Genomic DNA, 17,460 nt, shown 5'->3' with positions numbered 1-17,460 from the left:
TGTTTGACCCAGCTATTCTACTCCTAGGTATCCAAAGCAACTGAAAACATGTCCACATGATAACTTGTACATGAATGTTCTTCAGCAGCATTATTCATATTATTCATTATTCATGAAGCCGAAAGGTGGAACCAACCCAAAGGTCCATCAGCTGACAAATGGATAAACAAAACACAGTATATCCCCACAATGGAATCTCATTCAGCCATAATAAGGAAGGAAATACTGATATATGCTACAACATAGATGAACCTTGCAAATATGCCAATAATATTACATAATTCCACTTATATGACATGTCCAGAAGAGCTATGAGACAGAAAGTAAATTAGTGATTGCCTAGGGCTAGGGGGATGAAAGAAGTGGTGGATATGAGGTTTCTTCTTGGATAGTAAAAATGCTCTAAAATTGTTTGTAGTGATTGCACAACTCTGTTATGAACACTGTAGTGTTGTGTATGTCTTCTGACTTCAACCACAGATCACTGAAAATTTTAATATCACTATCTTCAGTAATCCCTTTCCCTGAGTCACAATTCGTTTGGTCTAGCATTCCTTACAAAAAGGTTTGATAAACTGATTGCTTTTGAGACATTTCTTTTTACTTGTACATAAGAAAATATGTAATTAAAAACGAAAAGTATTAATCCATCTGTACAACTAAACATTTCTTGGGTCAGGTGCGGTGGCTCACGCCCGTAGTCCCAGCACTTTGGGAGGCCAAGCCAGTTGGATCACCTGAGGTCAGGAGTTTGAGACCAGCCTGGCCATCATGGTGAAACCCCATCTCTACTAAAAATAGAAAAATTAGCCAAGCGTGGTGGCGCATGCCTATAATCCCAGCTACTCAGGAGGCTGAGGCAGGAGAATTGCTTGAATCCGAGAGGTGGAGATTGCAGTAGGCCAAGATGCTGCCACTGCACTCCAGCCTGGGTGACAGAGCAAGACTCCATCTTTAAAAAAAAAAAAAAAATTTTATTGGATTCAAGATTCAAAGATAATATTTAAGTGTTGATTGTATTACTATTGGATTGGATTTGATCTTAGAACAAGCAGCATACACTTAAATCAAGGCTAGAAAGGTATTTTTAAGTGTTACAGGATACTGTAAAAACATATTTAGATGTTTAGTTTAAAATGTAGCCTGGGATGCTGCCAAGTAATGCTCTTCAGCAACTTGGTGGTAAGTGCTTTGTATAATCCTGTCTTAGGTTTGTCTTGTTTTTAATGTACTTTAGATACTCCATCCTCCATAAAATGAAAAAGAAATCAGTCTACATTTTTGAATGTTTATAACAGCCAGGCATGGTGGCTCACGCCTGTAATCCCAACACTTTGGGGAGTTGAGGTGGGAGGATCGCTTGAGCCCAGGAGTTTTGCGACCAGCCTGGGCAACATGGTGAAACTCTGTCTCTACAAAAAGCACAAAAAGTTAGCCAGGCATGGTGGTGCGTGCCTATAGTCCCAGCTACCTGGGAGGCCGAGATGGGAGGATCACCTGAGCTCGGGAGGTCAAGGCTGCAGTGAGCCACGATCACACCACTGCCCTCCAGCCTGGGTGACAGTGAGACCCTGTCTCAAAAAAATATAAAAATAAAATGTTGGCCGGGCGCGGTGGCTCACGCTTGTAATCCCAGCACTTTGGGAGGCCGAGGCGGACGGATCACGAGGTCAGGAGATGGAGACCACGGTGAAACCCCGTCTCTACTAAAAATACAAAAAATTAGCCGGGCGTGGTGGCGGGCGCCTGTAGTCCCAGCTACCCGGAGAGGCTGAGGCAGGAGAATGGCGTGAACCCGGGAGGCGGAGCTTGCAGTGAGCCAAGATTGCGCCACTGCACTCCAGCCTGGGTGACAGAGCGAGACTCCGTCTCAAAAAAAATAAAAAAATAAAATAAATAAAAAATAAATAAATAAAATAAAATGTTTACCCCAAGACAGAAATGTGGGAGTCATTGCAAAACTTTAATATATGTGTTAGCTTCCCAGAATGATCTTTCTAAAACATACTAGCCAGATTACTACCCTGCTGTAAATCTTTCTGTAGCTCCTCAATGTCCACTGGAAAATGTCCAAATGTCTGCCAAGAAATATAAGGTCTTGCATGGCCTAGCCTCGCCTCTGCCAAACTCCTCATCCCTCATTCCATATAAAAGCTATTATCAAATCTTGATGCTTCTTCCTAAACCCCTCTCAAATCTACGTTCTCTCCATTCCCATGATCATGCCTTCAGTGAAGCCCTCAGCATCTCATCTGGACCATCATACTTGCCTTTCAAGAAGTCTTCAGTTTCTCCCCTCACTAATACATGTGTTCGCTTCCCAGAATGATCTTTCTAAAATATACTAGCCAAATCACTCCCCTGCTGCAAATATTTCTGTAGCTTCTCACTGTCCATTGGATAAAGTCCAAATGTCTGCCAAGAAATACAAGGTCTTGCATGGTCTGGCCTCTGCCAACTCCCCCTAGTCTCATTTCTCCCCACTCCCACAATTCATCCTGACATTCCTCTATACAACCATACTCATCATTCCTGACACCTCTTTTGTGTATGCTGGTATTCTTCCTCAGGCCCTTGCCAGGTATGGTTTCCCCTTCTTTTGCCTGAAAATCTCCTAATATCTCCTTTAGGAAGTTTTCCTGACCATTTCTCTATTGTGGGACTTAGCACTCTGAGTTATAATTACTTATGTTCTTATGTTTGTAACCTACCAGGGCAAGGGCTGTGTCTTAACTATTTTTGTATCCTGAGTGTCTAACACAATGCTAAAGACAATAATAAGTACACACAAAAAAGTCAAATGAACTAAAACCAAAAAAAAATTTAATACCAAAGAGCAGAAAATAAATTACAGATCAATGAGCTCTAGAGGGAAGTTTTTTCCCTCACTTTGATCTTTTTCCTGAAAATGACTTCTTGCTTATGTTTGACACAAAGGAGGAGATTCCATTTAAAATAAGAGTTTTCTTGGTTTTACCAAGAGGCTGATCCTTTTTTCCAGTCTCAGGTTTTGCCCATTTTGCCACAAACTGACAAAAATTAACAAAAAGAAAGATACTAAAGCCCTTTGAGTTTGACATCTTGCAGCTCCATTTGTTAAAACCTGCAAACATTTCCAAGTACTGTAATTAGTATATTCATTATTGAAACAGCACTTTATATTTAATGTGCCAAACATAACTTTGTGAGCAAATTAAACTTACATACATTTTAAAACCAAATAGACAAAGTATTATATGTCTAATCTCCCCAAAACTTCAAAGCTAATTTTTAAATATTTAAGATTTTTAAACTCCTTATTCTTCTCTCTCTTGCTGTTCCTGTCTGCTACCAAATAAAAAATGTCTGTCCACATACCATCCAATGCTCTTGTCCTGTTAGACTGGAACCCAAGCCTCTTAAGACCAAAACTATCTGAAATGAGTTCTGGCTTAGGAAAACGACCAGCCATTGGGCAATACCAGGACAGCAAGCCAGGCAGCACCCACCTGTAGCCCACCTTGCGGGCATAGTGCAGGCAATTCTCCTTTACATGGGTCTGGAAGTAGGCAGAGCGGCAGAGGACCCCACACTCCGGGCAGCAGTAGGGGGACTTGTGTGCATGAATCCGCTGGTGGGCACAGAAACTGCACTGGTTGGGCAGCAGCATCTGGCATACCTGGCAGGTCTAGGAAAGAACACCAAGAAAGCAGATCATGCAGGAGCCTGTGGCTCTCCAATCGGGGTTGTCTGGTTTTCTAGTACATGCATCAGAATAACCCCTTCCCCAACCACTCTCTCTTCCAACTCTCGTGGACACTTCTGACACCCCTAGACCTCATTTCGAGTGCTGATACTGATACCCAAGCAAGCTTTGTCTGACACCCTATTAATCAGAGACAGACCTGACCCTATTCTCTCAAAGACCAGTTCCGCCCCTAGGACTGTTTCTTTCCTGTGGCTTAGCAGAGGACCAGCTTTTCCTTTGCAGAGGCCTGAAGCACATCTTGAATTCTAAGACCCCACTGCACCGCTAGACCCACCAGGGTCTCTGTCATAGCTCAGTAGAGGCAGTTCTTGCCATCTACCCCCAACACTGGCCTGTTAGAGACCTGCTCAGCACCTCTAGTCAGGTGGATCAGTGACTTCCAAAGTGGATCTGAGACCACCCTGCTTGGTACTCAGAAGGCTCTCAATACAGACTGACTGAGTGGTCTTTGTCACTTTCCATTGCTCTAGCCCTGTTTGCCCACTCTGGGGGTTAGGAGAGTTGCGGGGGTGGGGGTTGGGGGGTGGGATGGGTGGCGGGGGTTCCCTGAGCCACAACTAAGCAAATATACCCACAGACAAGGGCAGATTAGGTAGCAGCTCCTTTGTTCCCAGCCCCAGGAGAAAACCAGGGGAAGTACAAGTACTACAACCAGACTCATTGACCTCTGATGGGCAGAGCTCTGACAAGCAGCCAGCCCAGAGGGAAAAACTAAAAGACTTAGCTGGTGCCTGCATGCTGGAGAGGCCCTTCCTAAATTCTTAGTAAAGGGGACACCTGTCCTACTCACAGAGGGGGCCACTGATGTGGGGTCAGAGGAGCTGACTAGAGGGATAAAGAAGCCAGCTCGAAGGGGCTGCCACTGACCAAAGATAGGATAACATGAGCATTAAAAAGAATGACTGAATATGTAAATATACTGAATATATAAAAATCAATGAGCCATTACAACATTTAAACTAATAGAGGAGGTCACCTCAAACCCACTAGGATGGCTACTATTTGAAAGAACAGAAAATAAGTGCTGGTGAGGATATGGAGAAACTGAAACACTTGGGCACTGTTGGTGGGAATATAAAATGGTGCATCTACTATGGAAAATAGTATAGTGGTATCTCAGAAAATTAAACACAGAAGTACCATATGATCCAGCAATGCCACTTCTGGGTGTGTACCCAAAAGACTTAAAAGCAAGGTCTCAAAGAGATGTACTTTTATGCTTATGTTCATAGCAACATTATTCACAACAGCTAAGACATGGAAATAACCCAAGTATCCATCAATGGATGAAAGGATAAATAAAACGTGGTATATACACACAATGGAATATTATTCAGCCTTAAAAAAAGAAGGGAATTTTTTTTTTTTTTTTTTGAGATGGGGTCTCTGACGCCCAGACTAGAGCACAGTGGCACGATCTTGGCTCACTGCAGCCTCCACCTCCTAGGCTCAAGCAATTCTCCTGCCTCAGCCTCCCAAGTAGCTGGGATTACAGGCACGCAGCACTACCACCTGGCTAATTTTTGTTTTTTAGTTTTCGGTTTTTTTTTTCTTTTTTAAATAGAGACAGGGTTTCACCATGTTGGCCAGGCTGGTCTCGAACTCGTGACCTCAAATGATCCACCCACCTCAGCCACCCAAAGTGCTGGGCTTACAGGTGTGAGCCACCATGCCCGGCCAAAAAAGGAGATTCTGACATATGCTACAACATAAATGAATCTTGAGGACATGCTAAATGGAAAAGCCAGTCACAAAAAGATAAATGCTGTGTGATTCCACTTGTATGAGATACCTAGAATAGTCAAACTCCTAGAGACAGAAAACATAAGGGTGGTTGCCAGGGCTTGGGGGGAGGAAGATAAATGGGAATTGTTTTTTGTTTGTTTGTTTCTTTTTTAAAATGAGTACAGGGTTTCAGTTTTGCAACATGAAGAGTTCTGGAGACTGGTTTCACAACAATGTGAATATACTTAACATTAACACTACTGAACTGTACACATCAAAATGATTGTGATGGGAAATTTTACATTACGTGTATTTTACCACAATTTTTAAAAAATAGAAGAGGGACTCTTAGAACACCAATTGAGATTGTCAGGGTATCAACTCACAACTCTGAGAACTGTTAATTAAAAGAAACAAATTAACTATCCCATTTTCCAACGTAAACTATATTTCAGAGTAACCAAATAGCCCTCATGGAAGCAAAAAATATACTTTATACAGAATTCTAGCTAATAAATGAGAAACAATAGAATTAGAAAAATATCCTTTGAAACTCAATAAAATTAGACTCAAGCAGTGATTACTGATGGATAATTAGGTAAAAGGTGGGGAGCTTTACAATGAAGGGATCAGAATATTATCACCTAAATTCACTCTCATCAATTCAGCATCATTAAAAGTGAGACAATCAGGCACTTTGTGCCTCCTTAAGTTATGAAACAGGAAGAACGCAGCACCCTCCACCCCCACCCTCCATCAAAACTGACCTGAATCTAATCAAGTCTTTATTGCTAACTTCCAGTCTACAGGAAAAAATACGGGATATGAAGGAAAAAATTCCTTGCATGAGGAAGTAATCAGTAAAACTCAAAGTTCTGGAAAACTTAGGAAGCAATCAGTTAAACCCAGAATTGTTCTGGAAAATGCTCAGAACACATGACCCAGTTTCTTCAACAAGAGGGTGTCTACTAGGATGGAGTGGGAAGAGGTACTGTTCCAGATTGAGATATTTATGAAACATAAACAAATGTGATGTGTAGCCCCATGTTCAGATCCTGACTCAAAATAATCCCAACTGTAAAAAGACATTTTTTGACATAACTGGAAAAATCTGAATATGAACTTATAGTAGGTAATACTAAGGGACTGTTATTAATTGTGTTGGGTGGAATGACAATATCCATCTGGCTGACATCCTACCCCAACAACGTGGCTTGGAAAGCAAGAGGAAGGATGAAAGACTCCCTGGGTCGCTGCAGAGGGAGGCATGCTCCATTCAGGGGCAGACTCCCAGGAAGAAGATGGAAAGCCCAAACCGATGCTGTTCCCGCAGTCCCTGTTGTGGTGTGGAGCCCAACCTATCTGTCCACCCCCTGCCCTGGACACATGGGCTGAAGCTAGGTACTGTCCTGTGGAAAATCCAAGCCCAGCAGCCATCAAGCCTAGTTTTTAATCCCATAGCTCAGGGCTCACCCTTTCCCTGAGACTCAGAAGCCACATTGAGTGGCATGAGATTTTGTGAGGGATTTGGAGCTGGCTGAGAGAGGCCTGATAGCCTTTTGTGCACTCCTTCCCTTCCTGTCGGCAGGTGCTCTTCTCCAGCTCCCACTAGGGCAGAATGACAGAGAGAAGATATAAGATGAGAAAGGTGCCATGCCAGCCTGGGATCCTACACCCAGACCTCTGTCTACTCAAATTTTAGAAGATGCATAAGTAGGCAGGTGTGATGGCTCATGCCTGTAATCCCAGCACTTTGGGAGGCCAAGGCAGGTGGATCACTTGAGGTCAGAAGTTCAAGACCAGCCTGGGCAAACATGGCAAAACTCTGTCTCTACTAAAAATACAAAAATTAGCCGGGCATGGTGGCGCACACCTGTAGTCCCAGCTACTTGGGAGGCTGAGGCAGGAGACTCAATTGAACCCAGGAAGCAGAGGCTGCAGCGGGCCAAGATCGCACCACTGCACTCCATCCTGGGCAACAAAGCAAGACTCCATCTCACAAAAAAAAAAAAAAAAGAAGAAGATACGTAAGGACCAATGTGAAAAAATCCCAGGCCCAGGCATCAGACCTTCACTGCCAAGGGTCCTCTCATGGCCCCTTGACTCAGATAAAGTAAACCTGGCCCAACTCAACCATGCTGGGGCAGCAAGAACACTGAGGCCCTAGGGGAAGAGACCCTGAGTGACCACACCCCATCTGACACATCAGAAGAAAAATGCAAACTGAAACATAGCAGAAGGAGATAAGAGGCCACAGTGGGATCCTATAGCACCTTCTGGCCCCTTTGGGGGACTGAGTCCTCTGCAGAAGCCCTACAGGCCCACCAAACTGACCTCTACCCTAATATTTCCAAGACCAGCCTCATGCATAACAACGTCTTCTTCTTCAAACCCACTCTGCACTCTCATATTCCTTTGCTCCCTATACTCAGAACACCCTTGCCCCTCCTACTCCTCCAAACTCATCCTTGCAAGCCCAACTTAAATGTCACCTCCACGCAGCATCTTCCTTACGCATGGAGTCATCATGAATTAGTCCCTCTGGGGCACTCTGCGCAACTACGTTTATAACCTTGGTTTAACCCCACTCTCAGTTGGCCATATAATGTAGCTGTTTGGGTGGTGACCACTGCCCTTGCTAGGCCACTGTAAGCTCCTGAAGGTGAGACTCCCTTCTGCTGGCATCCCCTGGTTGGCACAGACCCCCAGCCCGTGCACAGTGGGCACTCAGGGAACACATGCAAAGCTCAACAGCTACCAACACATGCACAGACCCCTGGCTGAACTGAAGCAAAAAGAGCTGTTTTGCTTTCCTCCCAGGCCTCTGTAGCACCAGCTTAGGGAAGCACCATGAGGGGTGGGTTTGGCTATGTCATGAAGAGAACCACCTTCTGGAGGCCTCCTTTTTCAGAGAAACCACTAACACATAACACAGACACAGAAGGTGCCAAAGGGTATTCTCAGCGCAGAAGGCTTTTTTTTTTTTCTTTTTTAAATGAATCTCATCAAGCATAACCAAGAATCAAAACAAGCAGATAAGCACAGTCGCTTTCCTGGAGTGGTGAGAATGCAGTTGAAAGAAGGAGGCTCCATAAACCTCTGCCACAGGCCCCACATGTCTGTCCACTCTCCCTCCTTCTATCCCAGCCCTGCCATTGGCCCTACTGCAGTTTCCACAAAAGGACTCTGCAAGAACAGCTGTGTCACTGCAGGGCAGAACAACAACTTATTAAAGACACAGTTCTTTGGCTGGGGACAGTGGCTTACGTCTGTAATCCCAGCACTCTGGGAGGCTGAGGTGGGCAGATCACTTGAAGCCAGGAGTTCAAGAACAGCCTGGGCAACATGGTGAAACCCTGTCTCTACTAAAAATACAAAAATTAGCTAGGTGTGGTGGCACATGCCTGTAGTCCCAGCTACTTGGGAGGCTGAGGCATAAGAATCACTTGAACCCCGGAGGCAGAGGTTGTAGTGAGCTGAGACCCCACCAGTGCACTCCAGCCTGGGTGACAGAGTGAGACTCCATCTCAAGAAAAAAAAAAAAAAAGACAAAGTTCTTAGAACAGACTGAGGTGCAGGGGCAGTGACTCACCTATCTCTGTCCCCAAGTTCCTTGGTCACATGCTAAGACTGTGCTGACACCTGCCAGAGACCAGAGGGAGATCATCCAGTAAAGACCTATCTCGGGCCTGACACTGGGCCTTGACAGACCCTTTGAGGGGAAGTTGAGTGGAACATGGGACATGTCCATAAATACATTTGCTAAATTAGGGTCTCACCTCAGTATGGGCAGGACACCTTTTCCAACAAACACCAAACACTAAATATTCAGGCAGAAGTCCTCTTCTAAGACTCATAAGATTCCACCACTACCCCCATATCAATGAGCTTTCCTCTCCATGCCCAGTCATGGAACCTGTGTGAGCCAGGGGCCCGATACCCATAACAGTGAGGGTCTGCTTACCAGCCCCTCCGTCTCCTCTGTTGTCCTCTGGAAATGTGCAGCCAGGACCATGTAGTCCCGCATCTGCTTGTGACATTCAAGACACTTGATTGAGTACCGGATGAGCCTCACAGGGTCTGGGTAGAGTGGCAAGGCTGGAGGAGGGGGACTGGCACTGCCCGAAGTGAGGCCATGTTTGGGAGAGGATGAAGGGGCTGGGGCTGCTGGTGCCGTGGAGTTCACAGGGGCTGACACGAACATTTGGTCTGCAGAGATAGGCTTCACCAGCAGCTGGGAACACTGCATGACGAGCCCCTTGCTCTTGTGGTCACGGGCGTGCCGGAGCAGGCTGCACTTGTTGAAGAAGAGCAGCGTCTTGGAGCACAGTGTGCACAGTACCTCAATGTGGACGCTCCGCCGGCCATAATGCTGGCTCAGGCTCTTCTCTAAGGCAAATGCATCTCCACACTCCAGGCAGCAGTACCCACTGGCCGGCACGTGGATCCTGCTGTCCGCAGGCGGGCTGAGATTTGGCGCATAGAGGGGCACAGGGTTGGAGCTGTGGAGGACCTTGTTGAAGACCTCTACAATCAGTGGGGCAGCCTTTTTCACCTGGTGGACCAGGGGCACCGACATTTGCGTAAGCTGTGGCTGGCTCCGTCTTTGCACTGAAGACTTGGCTGTCACTGATGCAGCAACACTGTGGGGGACGAGGTTCAGGTTGGCCAAGTGCACGGCTTTGGGCAGGAGGTTGGCAGGGGCCAGGGTGGATGCCTGCAGTGCTGTGCTCTGTTGCTTCTTGCCTGTCTGTGAGCCCGGGGCAGCCCCCTTTGGGACCCGGGGCCCAGAACTGCAGCAGGGAGATGAAGAGTCACTGGCCTTTGTCATGCTCTCGTCCCCTTTCCTGGCCCCCTGGGGGCTCCCTGAATTTGTGCCTGCCTCAGGAAAGTGCTCTTCCACAGGCACCTCATCCCCTGGCACCTCGCTTGGGGCCTCTGCAATGGCGCTCCCTAGAGGTGACCCAACAGGGGACTTACTTGGATCATCAGGATCTGGCAGGATCCTTGTGACAGTCCGTTTGATTTCCCCTGATGATGTCTTAATGGTTTTGATTCTCACTTTGGGAATTGCTGGTGGGGAGCTGGCAGCCACAGACGGTGAGCCTTTGCTGCTGCTGTCACTGCAGATGCTACGAGGGCTGTCTGATGGCTTGATACTTTTTCTAGTGGCCTCCAGAGGGCTCCGGGGACTCTTTGGTGACTTGGGCATTTTGGGGCTACCTTTAGAACTCTCTTTAGTGGGCCCTGAGAGATCCTTTGTGTGGCCAGGCTGATCCTCCTTAGTGACACTAGCCACTCTTTTGGCCTGCAAGGCCACCAAGGCTGCTACACAAGAGGACAGCTTGGAATGAGCTGGCTTTAGACGCTGCCTAGGGGGGACTGATGAGCAGGTACCAAGCTCCCGGGCAAGCCCCTTGGACTCTCCAATACTGTTGCTAGGATGGCTGTTGAACTCCAAAGCTTCCCCAAAGAATCGAGTGGCATCCGGATCCTTGTGAGGTTCCACTGTGTTCTGCCCACCTTGCTCGTGTTCCTGCTGGCTCCCCAAGGGCAGGGGTTCTGGCTTGGGTTCTTTCTTACAAAAATGATCAAACATATGCAGCTCTGGAACCGGAAACTTAGCCAGAGCCTCCAGGACTGGGCCTCCCACAGCCCCGCACCCAAGAGGGGGTGGGAAATAACTGTCAGAGTGTTTGGGCTTTATCCCAAATCCATTATCTTTGATGGGATCCTCAGGTTCTGGGCTGGAGATTGGACTGAACTGGTTGAAGGTGGGTAATGGCTCTGACTTGGGAGGCTCCAGTTTGCCAGGGAAACTCCTGGCACTGTCTCCATTCATAAAAGTAGAATCAAATTTCCCACAGTTGTGGGGATCTGGAGGCAGATCTGAGCCCCGGAATCCATTGTGTAGGAGACTGGGAGTAATATGGTCTTTCTCTGCTTCAAATGACTCCTGGCGGCTGGTGTTCTTGACAATGACACTCACGGCCGGCACATCGGGGGCTGATCCTGAGTGAGACAAGGACACACTTTCATCCATACATATGCCTGGAGGTTTGAGGGGACTCTCATTCTCCTCACTGGGTGTCTGGATGGCCTCCTTGGCATCAAGGCTGGTGGGGTCTGGGATGTCAAAGGCAGCCAGAAGGTCATCAAAATCTGGGGTTTTCATATCCCCCATGGCTGGATGCTGGCAAGAGCTATAACAGAAACAGAAAACAGAATCAGTGACCACCAGGGTCCCACTGGACCATCTTCACTACACACCCATCAAACTAATGCACACACAGCCAGCACACCCATGCAGAACCCCACATACCATGACAGGAAGCCACACACCTCAGTTTTACCCCAACAGGTTTGTAAAATGCTGGAGAGGTGGGGGCAGAGATGGAAAGGGTAGTGAGATGTAGCAACAAGCTTGCCTGGACGATCTTAACCTCAGTACCTGGAAACTGATGGCTGGTTACAAAGCCACAGAGAGTACACTCCTACCATACTCCCTCAGCTTCTCAGGGAATATCATCCCTCCACAATCATGTGCACTAGCAAAAAGCCACTCAGCACTTCTAGCCTTTAGAAAACTACTGATTAATACATGAAACCTGGCTATAACTTCTTCTGCTAATTTACTCTTAGTAATTACTCACTAACTTTATATAACTTTGGGGTTTCTTTCTGCATAAATTCAATCAAATCCAAAATGATTTGCTATTTGTGTTGTCTCATTAACTCTAGAAAATTATAACATCCCTAGGTATTTTTTCTCCGTTCAGCAGACACATTTGATTCCTTTTCACCCTAAAACTGTTATCAGTTGGTGAATGCTCCTCCATTAAACCTGAGGAACAGGGTGACTTGCAAAGTACCAACAGTTATCAAATTGGCCAAGTGACAGTTTGGGGGAAGCCTAAATTCTATTTTGACTTAATATACAAAGAATAGGATAATAATTCTATTTTAACTTCATGCACCTGTTTCCTTCATGATCTGGGGAAGCAGAGCTACAAAACCACTGCAACAGAGGAAACACAAGGCCCTAGAGAGACCTTCCATTAGGAAATTCTTATAAAACTCACACTTAAGATGAAACATAAAACTGGCTGGCTCAAACCTGCTGGAGGGAGAAGAAAAACCTCACCATCTCCCTTTAAATCCTGCATCTGCTTCAGCATTCCAGAGCCTTTACTGGCTTACGTGTTTCTTACGTCACATTTATGTTGAAAACCTTTCTGGATGCAGATTGGCACAACTCTTTTAGAAAGCAGTATGGTAGCTTCACAGAACCAGAAAAGTGGCAAACTTTAGGTCCAGGAACCCCACTTCCAGAAATTTATCCTAAGAACAAAAATTATCAAAAACTATATGCAAAAGTATATGTTACAGCATTATTTAAAAAGCACAAAAGGGAGACATACACACAAAAAGAATTTAAATGTCTAACACGAAAAAAATACTTGATAGACTATAATGCAGTCATTAAAAATTCTCATTATGGGCCGGTTGCGGTGGCTCTTGCCTATAATCCCAGCACTTTGGAAGGCCAAGGCGGGTGGATAGCTTGAGGTCAGGAGTTCAAGACCAGCCTGGCCAACATGGTGAAACCCTGTCTCTACTAAAAATACAAAAATCAGCCAAGTGTGGTGGTGGGCGCCTGTAATCCCAGCTACTCCGGAGGCTGAGGCAGGAGAATCACTTGATCCCAGGAGGCGGAGGTTGCCATGAGTCGAGATCGCACCACTGTCCCCAGCCTGGGCGACAGAGTGAGACTCCATCTCAAAATAAATAAATAAATAAATAATAAAAATTCTCATTATGAAATCTATATAGCAACAAGGAAAATTACTTACAATGTCAAGTTTAAAAAGACCAATACAAAAATGTTGTCAGACTATAACAATGTAAAACTATGCATGCATTTGAGCCAAGATTTTTTAAAAAATGAAAATGATTGTGCAGAGTAGTGGAATTACTGTTGGGTTATTTTTTTAAAACTTTTTTAGGGGGCTGATAGATTGCTTTTATAACTTTTAAAGGGAAAAATAACAACAACAACAACAACAAAACCCACTCAGAACGACAGGGCAGCAGGTGGCATAGCAGAGGTATATCTCCTACCACCCCGTGGGATCGACAGGTTTCCAGGTTTGGTTTCTTGCCCCACTCCCAACTCCCAGCAAAACACATCTGCCTGCATATGAGTTCTCACAGAAAATGAAAACTACACTCCCTCCCATTGGGAAGATATCTAATTATGGTAATAATAAAGTGCAATACCAATTACCTAAACATGGGTTGGCAGAATACCCCACTGGAATGAGATATAAAGTTTTGAACAGAACAAATGTTTGTCTCTTGGAATAGGAAGTGTTGGAACCCATAAACAAGACGAACATACCAGATGTCACTGAAAGCATGGGCACTCAATACCAAGTGATCTACTATGCAGGGTGATCATAACTATAGGGAAACTCCTGCATGATATTTGCTTTATAAGCTTTTTATTTCTTTTTTGTTCTTTCTTTTAAATGTCCAGGAAAGGCCAGGCGCAGTGGCTCATTCCTGTAATCTCAGCACTTTGGGAGGCCGAGGTAGGTGGATCACCTGAGGTCAGGAGTTCGAGACCAGCCTGGCCAACATAGTGAAATCTCATCTCTACCAAAGATACAAAAATTAGTTGGGTGTGGTGGCACACGCCTGTAGTCCCATCTACTTGGGAGGCTGAAGCAGGAGAATCACTTGAACCCAGGAGGAGGAGGTTGCAGTGAGTCAAGATCTTGCCACTGTACTCTAGCCTGGGCAACAGACCAAGACTCCAACTCAAAAAAACAAAACAAAACTGTCTAGGAAAAAAAGATTGAGGGGAAAGGGCAGAATAGATTTCCCAGCTCTCATTAAGGAGCTGGAAAAAGCATGTGGGAGAAGAGGAGAAGTTGATTGTGTGTGTAAGAATTAGCTGGGAGCCTGCTATTATCTAATATGAAGTTGCAGAGGCTTCAAGCAGAGAAAGATTAGATCAGAAATAAAGCTCTCCTCATAGAGAAATCTCAGGGATTGACTAAGAATGGTCAGAAGTAAAGTAAATATCTTTTGCTGGAAAATCAGAGCTAGTAAATGGTGTGAGAGCTCAATATTAGCAGCAGAAAAAAAACTTTTATAGAGATTTTAGGTCAGGCACAGTAGCTCACACCTGTAATCTTAGCACTTTGGGAGGCCAAGGGAGGAGGATCACTTGAGCCCAGGAGTTTGAGAGTAGCCCAGGGAACATAGTGAGACTCTATTTTTAAAAATAAAAAACATTAATAATAATAATAATAATAAATGTTTTAAATGCCAAAGCTGAAAGCCTTTAAAAGCCAAAGATCACATCCTATTTTCTATTCAGCCCCAGTAAGAAAAACCAAAAACAGCAGCAATCAATAACTGTGAATAAGGTACTCTACCGTGTGCCTACATGTTTATATTTACTTGAACCTTGCTCTAAAGCATCACATTGTTTTTAAATAGAAATTAATCAAAATGTACCCTGTTATAAAAGCAAAAGAACAAACTGTAAAGAAAAAGACAACCAATAAAAAAGTTATATTTACCAAAAACCTGCTAGCACAAAGTTAAAAGGCAAACAACAAATCAAAAGGAATATTTGCAACATATAGTTATTATCATTAATATCTTAATTAAAACATAAAAAGCCCTTAGAGAGGGACCTCCTCTTTCGGCTTTGGAGCCCCCCTCGCTCTGTCTCTGTACAAGGTCGTTTCTTCCTTCTGTCTTCTGCCTTCCTTCTTGCCTATTAAATGCTCCACTTCTTAAAACCACTCCACGTGTGTCCCTGTTGTTTTCTCTAAACCGACATGAGGACCAAGAACCCTGGTGTTCCTCCACTCATCAGAGCCGTATCATTTTGGTGCATGGGCCAGGAAAGGAAATTCAATCATCAGACTGCAATCGAACTCCAAATGGTGCTATAAAGTGAACCACACATACACACGCCATTCTTCCGAGGACCCTTAGATCAACCCCAGGAGGAGCCCTAGCTGCTGTTCTCCATTTGACGCCCCTTTTCAGCAGGAAGTAGCCAGAAAGAGTCGTCGCCCAAAACCCCCTAACAGCAGTTAGTGTAGCATCTCCACAGGGGGGAATGTTGTAGAAAAAGGGGTCATTGGGAAGCTTTAAAGCATCTCAGGAAAAGTTCCTTGTAAAGCCCCGGCTCTTAGAGCCAGGCCAGCAACCTTTGATATGCAAGTCAGCCATTAGAAACTGGGTCCACCCAAACATGGAGATTCCCGCGGCCTTCTTGCCCTTTCCCTACATGTTCCTGGCAACATGGCCACCCCCATATATCCTCACGAATGTAGAACGTCCTGTCACCCTGCATTTGCATATTAAAAAGCTAGGGTGGGAGGGCCAGCTTTTTCTCGGGCTACGTGAATGACATGCCTAGTCAAACCAATCCCCTGAGCCCTATGCAAATCAAATACCGCCTCCTCCAGCCTCTGCATGTGTACCTGACTGGTATCCGTGGCAGGTGGGGACCTCCTCTTTCGGCTTTGGAGCCCCCCCTCCCTCTGTCTCTGTACGGGGAGCGTCTTCCTTCTGTCTTCTCCCTTCCTTCTTGCCTATTAAACTCTCCGTTCCTTAAAACAAAAACAAAAACAAAAAGCCCTTACAAAGCAATAAGTAAAATATAAGCAACCCATTAGAAAAATGAGTGAGGGTGATGAGCAGGCAATTAGAAGAAGAAAGACAAATGGACAGACTAGAAAAAGTACTCCAGAATGGAGTTACAACCATATTCCAAATGTTAAAAGTATCTAGGCCGGGCGCGGTGGCTCAGGCCTGTAATCCCAGCACTTTGGGAGGCAGAGGCGGGCGGATCACGAGGTCAGGAGCTGGAGACTCCTGGCTAACACGGTGAAACCCTGTCTCTACTAAAAATACAAAAAAATTAGCCGGGCGTGGAGGCGGGCACCTGTAGTCCCAGCTACTCGGGAGGCTGAGTAAGGAGAATGGCGTGAACCTGGGAGGCGGAGTTTGCAGTGAGCCGAGATCGTGCCACTGCACTCCAGCCTGGGAGACAGATCTTTTTTTAGATTTGGTGGTTTTTTTCCACAAGGTGGGATGTTGTGTGCCTCGATTCAAACCAACATAGTGAGACCCATGCCGAGACGGAGTCTTGCTCTGTCACCCAGTCTGGAATGCAGTGGCGTGATCTCGGCTCACTGCAACCTCCACTTCCCGGGTTCCAGCAACTCTCCTACTCAGCCTCCCAAGTAGCGGGGACTACAGGCATGCATCACCACGCCCGGCTAATTTTTGTATTTTTAGTAGAGACAGAGTTTTGCCATGTTGGCCAGGCAGGTCTCAAACTCCTGACCTCAAGTGATCCACCCACCTCAGCCTCCCAAAGTGCTGGGATTACAGGCGTGAGCAACTGTGCCCAGCCCCTCTTTTTATTAAATGTAAAAATTTTTTTGATTATATTTTTAATATACAAAAAGAAAAAAAAAAGAAGAAACTAGGCAGGCCAAAAAATTTAAGGAGCTTCTTACAAAAGATTCTAAAAATAATATAACATTCTTTTTTTTTTTCTGAGACAGAGTCTCGCACTGTCTCCCGGGCTGGAGTGCAATGGCGCGATCTCGGCTCACTGCAACCTCCGCCTCCCAGGTTCAAGCGACTCTTCCAACCCAGCCTCCGGAGTAGCTGGGATTAAGGCACGCACCACCACATCCAGCTAATTTTTCTGTATTTTTAATAGAGACAGGGTTTCACCATGTTAGCCAGGGTGGCCTCGATCTCCTGACCTCGTAATCCACCGGCCTTGGCCTCCCAAAGTGCTGGGATTACAGGCGTGAGCTACCAGGTGTTTTGTTTTGTTTTGAAACAGTCTTGCTCTGTCACCCAGGCTGGAGTGCAGTGGCATGATCTTGGCTCACTGCAACCTCCGCCTCCCGGGTTAAAGGGATTCTTGTGCCTCAGCC

At 45.6% G+C, this 17,460-nt stretch overlaps 1 protein-coding gene across 6 annotated transcripts in view; it reads right to left on the bottom strand.

The window, feature by feature from the left end:
- ZNF592 (zinc finger protein 592) overlaps positions 1–17,460 on the bottom strand; it is a 54,665-nt gene that overhangs the window by 9,230 nt on the left and 27,975 nt on the right. For 5 of the 6 annotated variants that reach the window (XM_058427270.1, XM_058427272.1, XM_032175537.2 and 2 more), the window contains 3 exons: positions 15,985–16,113; positions 9,438–11,676; positions 3,489–3,667 (listed from right to left, as the gene is read on the bottom strand). In XM_058427270.1, the coding sequence (XP_058283253.1) occupies positions 3,489–3,667; positions 9,438–11,657 (2,399 nt within the window). In that variant the 5' untranslated portion in view covers positions 11,658–11,676; positions 15,985–16,113. The remainder of the gene's footprint in view (positions 1–3,488; positions 3,668–9,437; positions 11,677–15,984; positions 16,114–17,460) is intronic. The other variant, XM_032175539.2, reaches the window with a different exon arrangement.

Source organism: Hylobates moloch, unplaced genomic scaffold, assembly GCF_009828535.3.
Source record: "Hylobates moloch isolate HMO894 unplaced genomic scaffold, HMol_V3 SCAFFOLD_14, whole genome shotgun sequence".
Lineage (NCBI taxonomy): Eukaryota > Metazoa > Chordata > Mammalia > Primates > Hylobatidae > Hylobates > Hylobates moloch.
The sequence above is the reverse complement of the archived record's forward strand: the minus strand, read 5'-3'. Positions and strand labels throughout refer to the sequence as shown.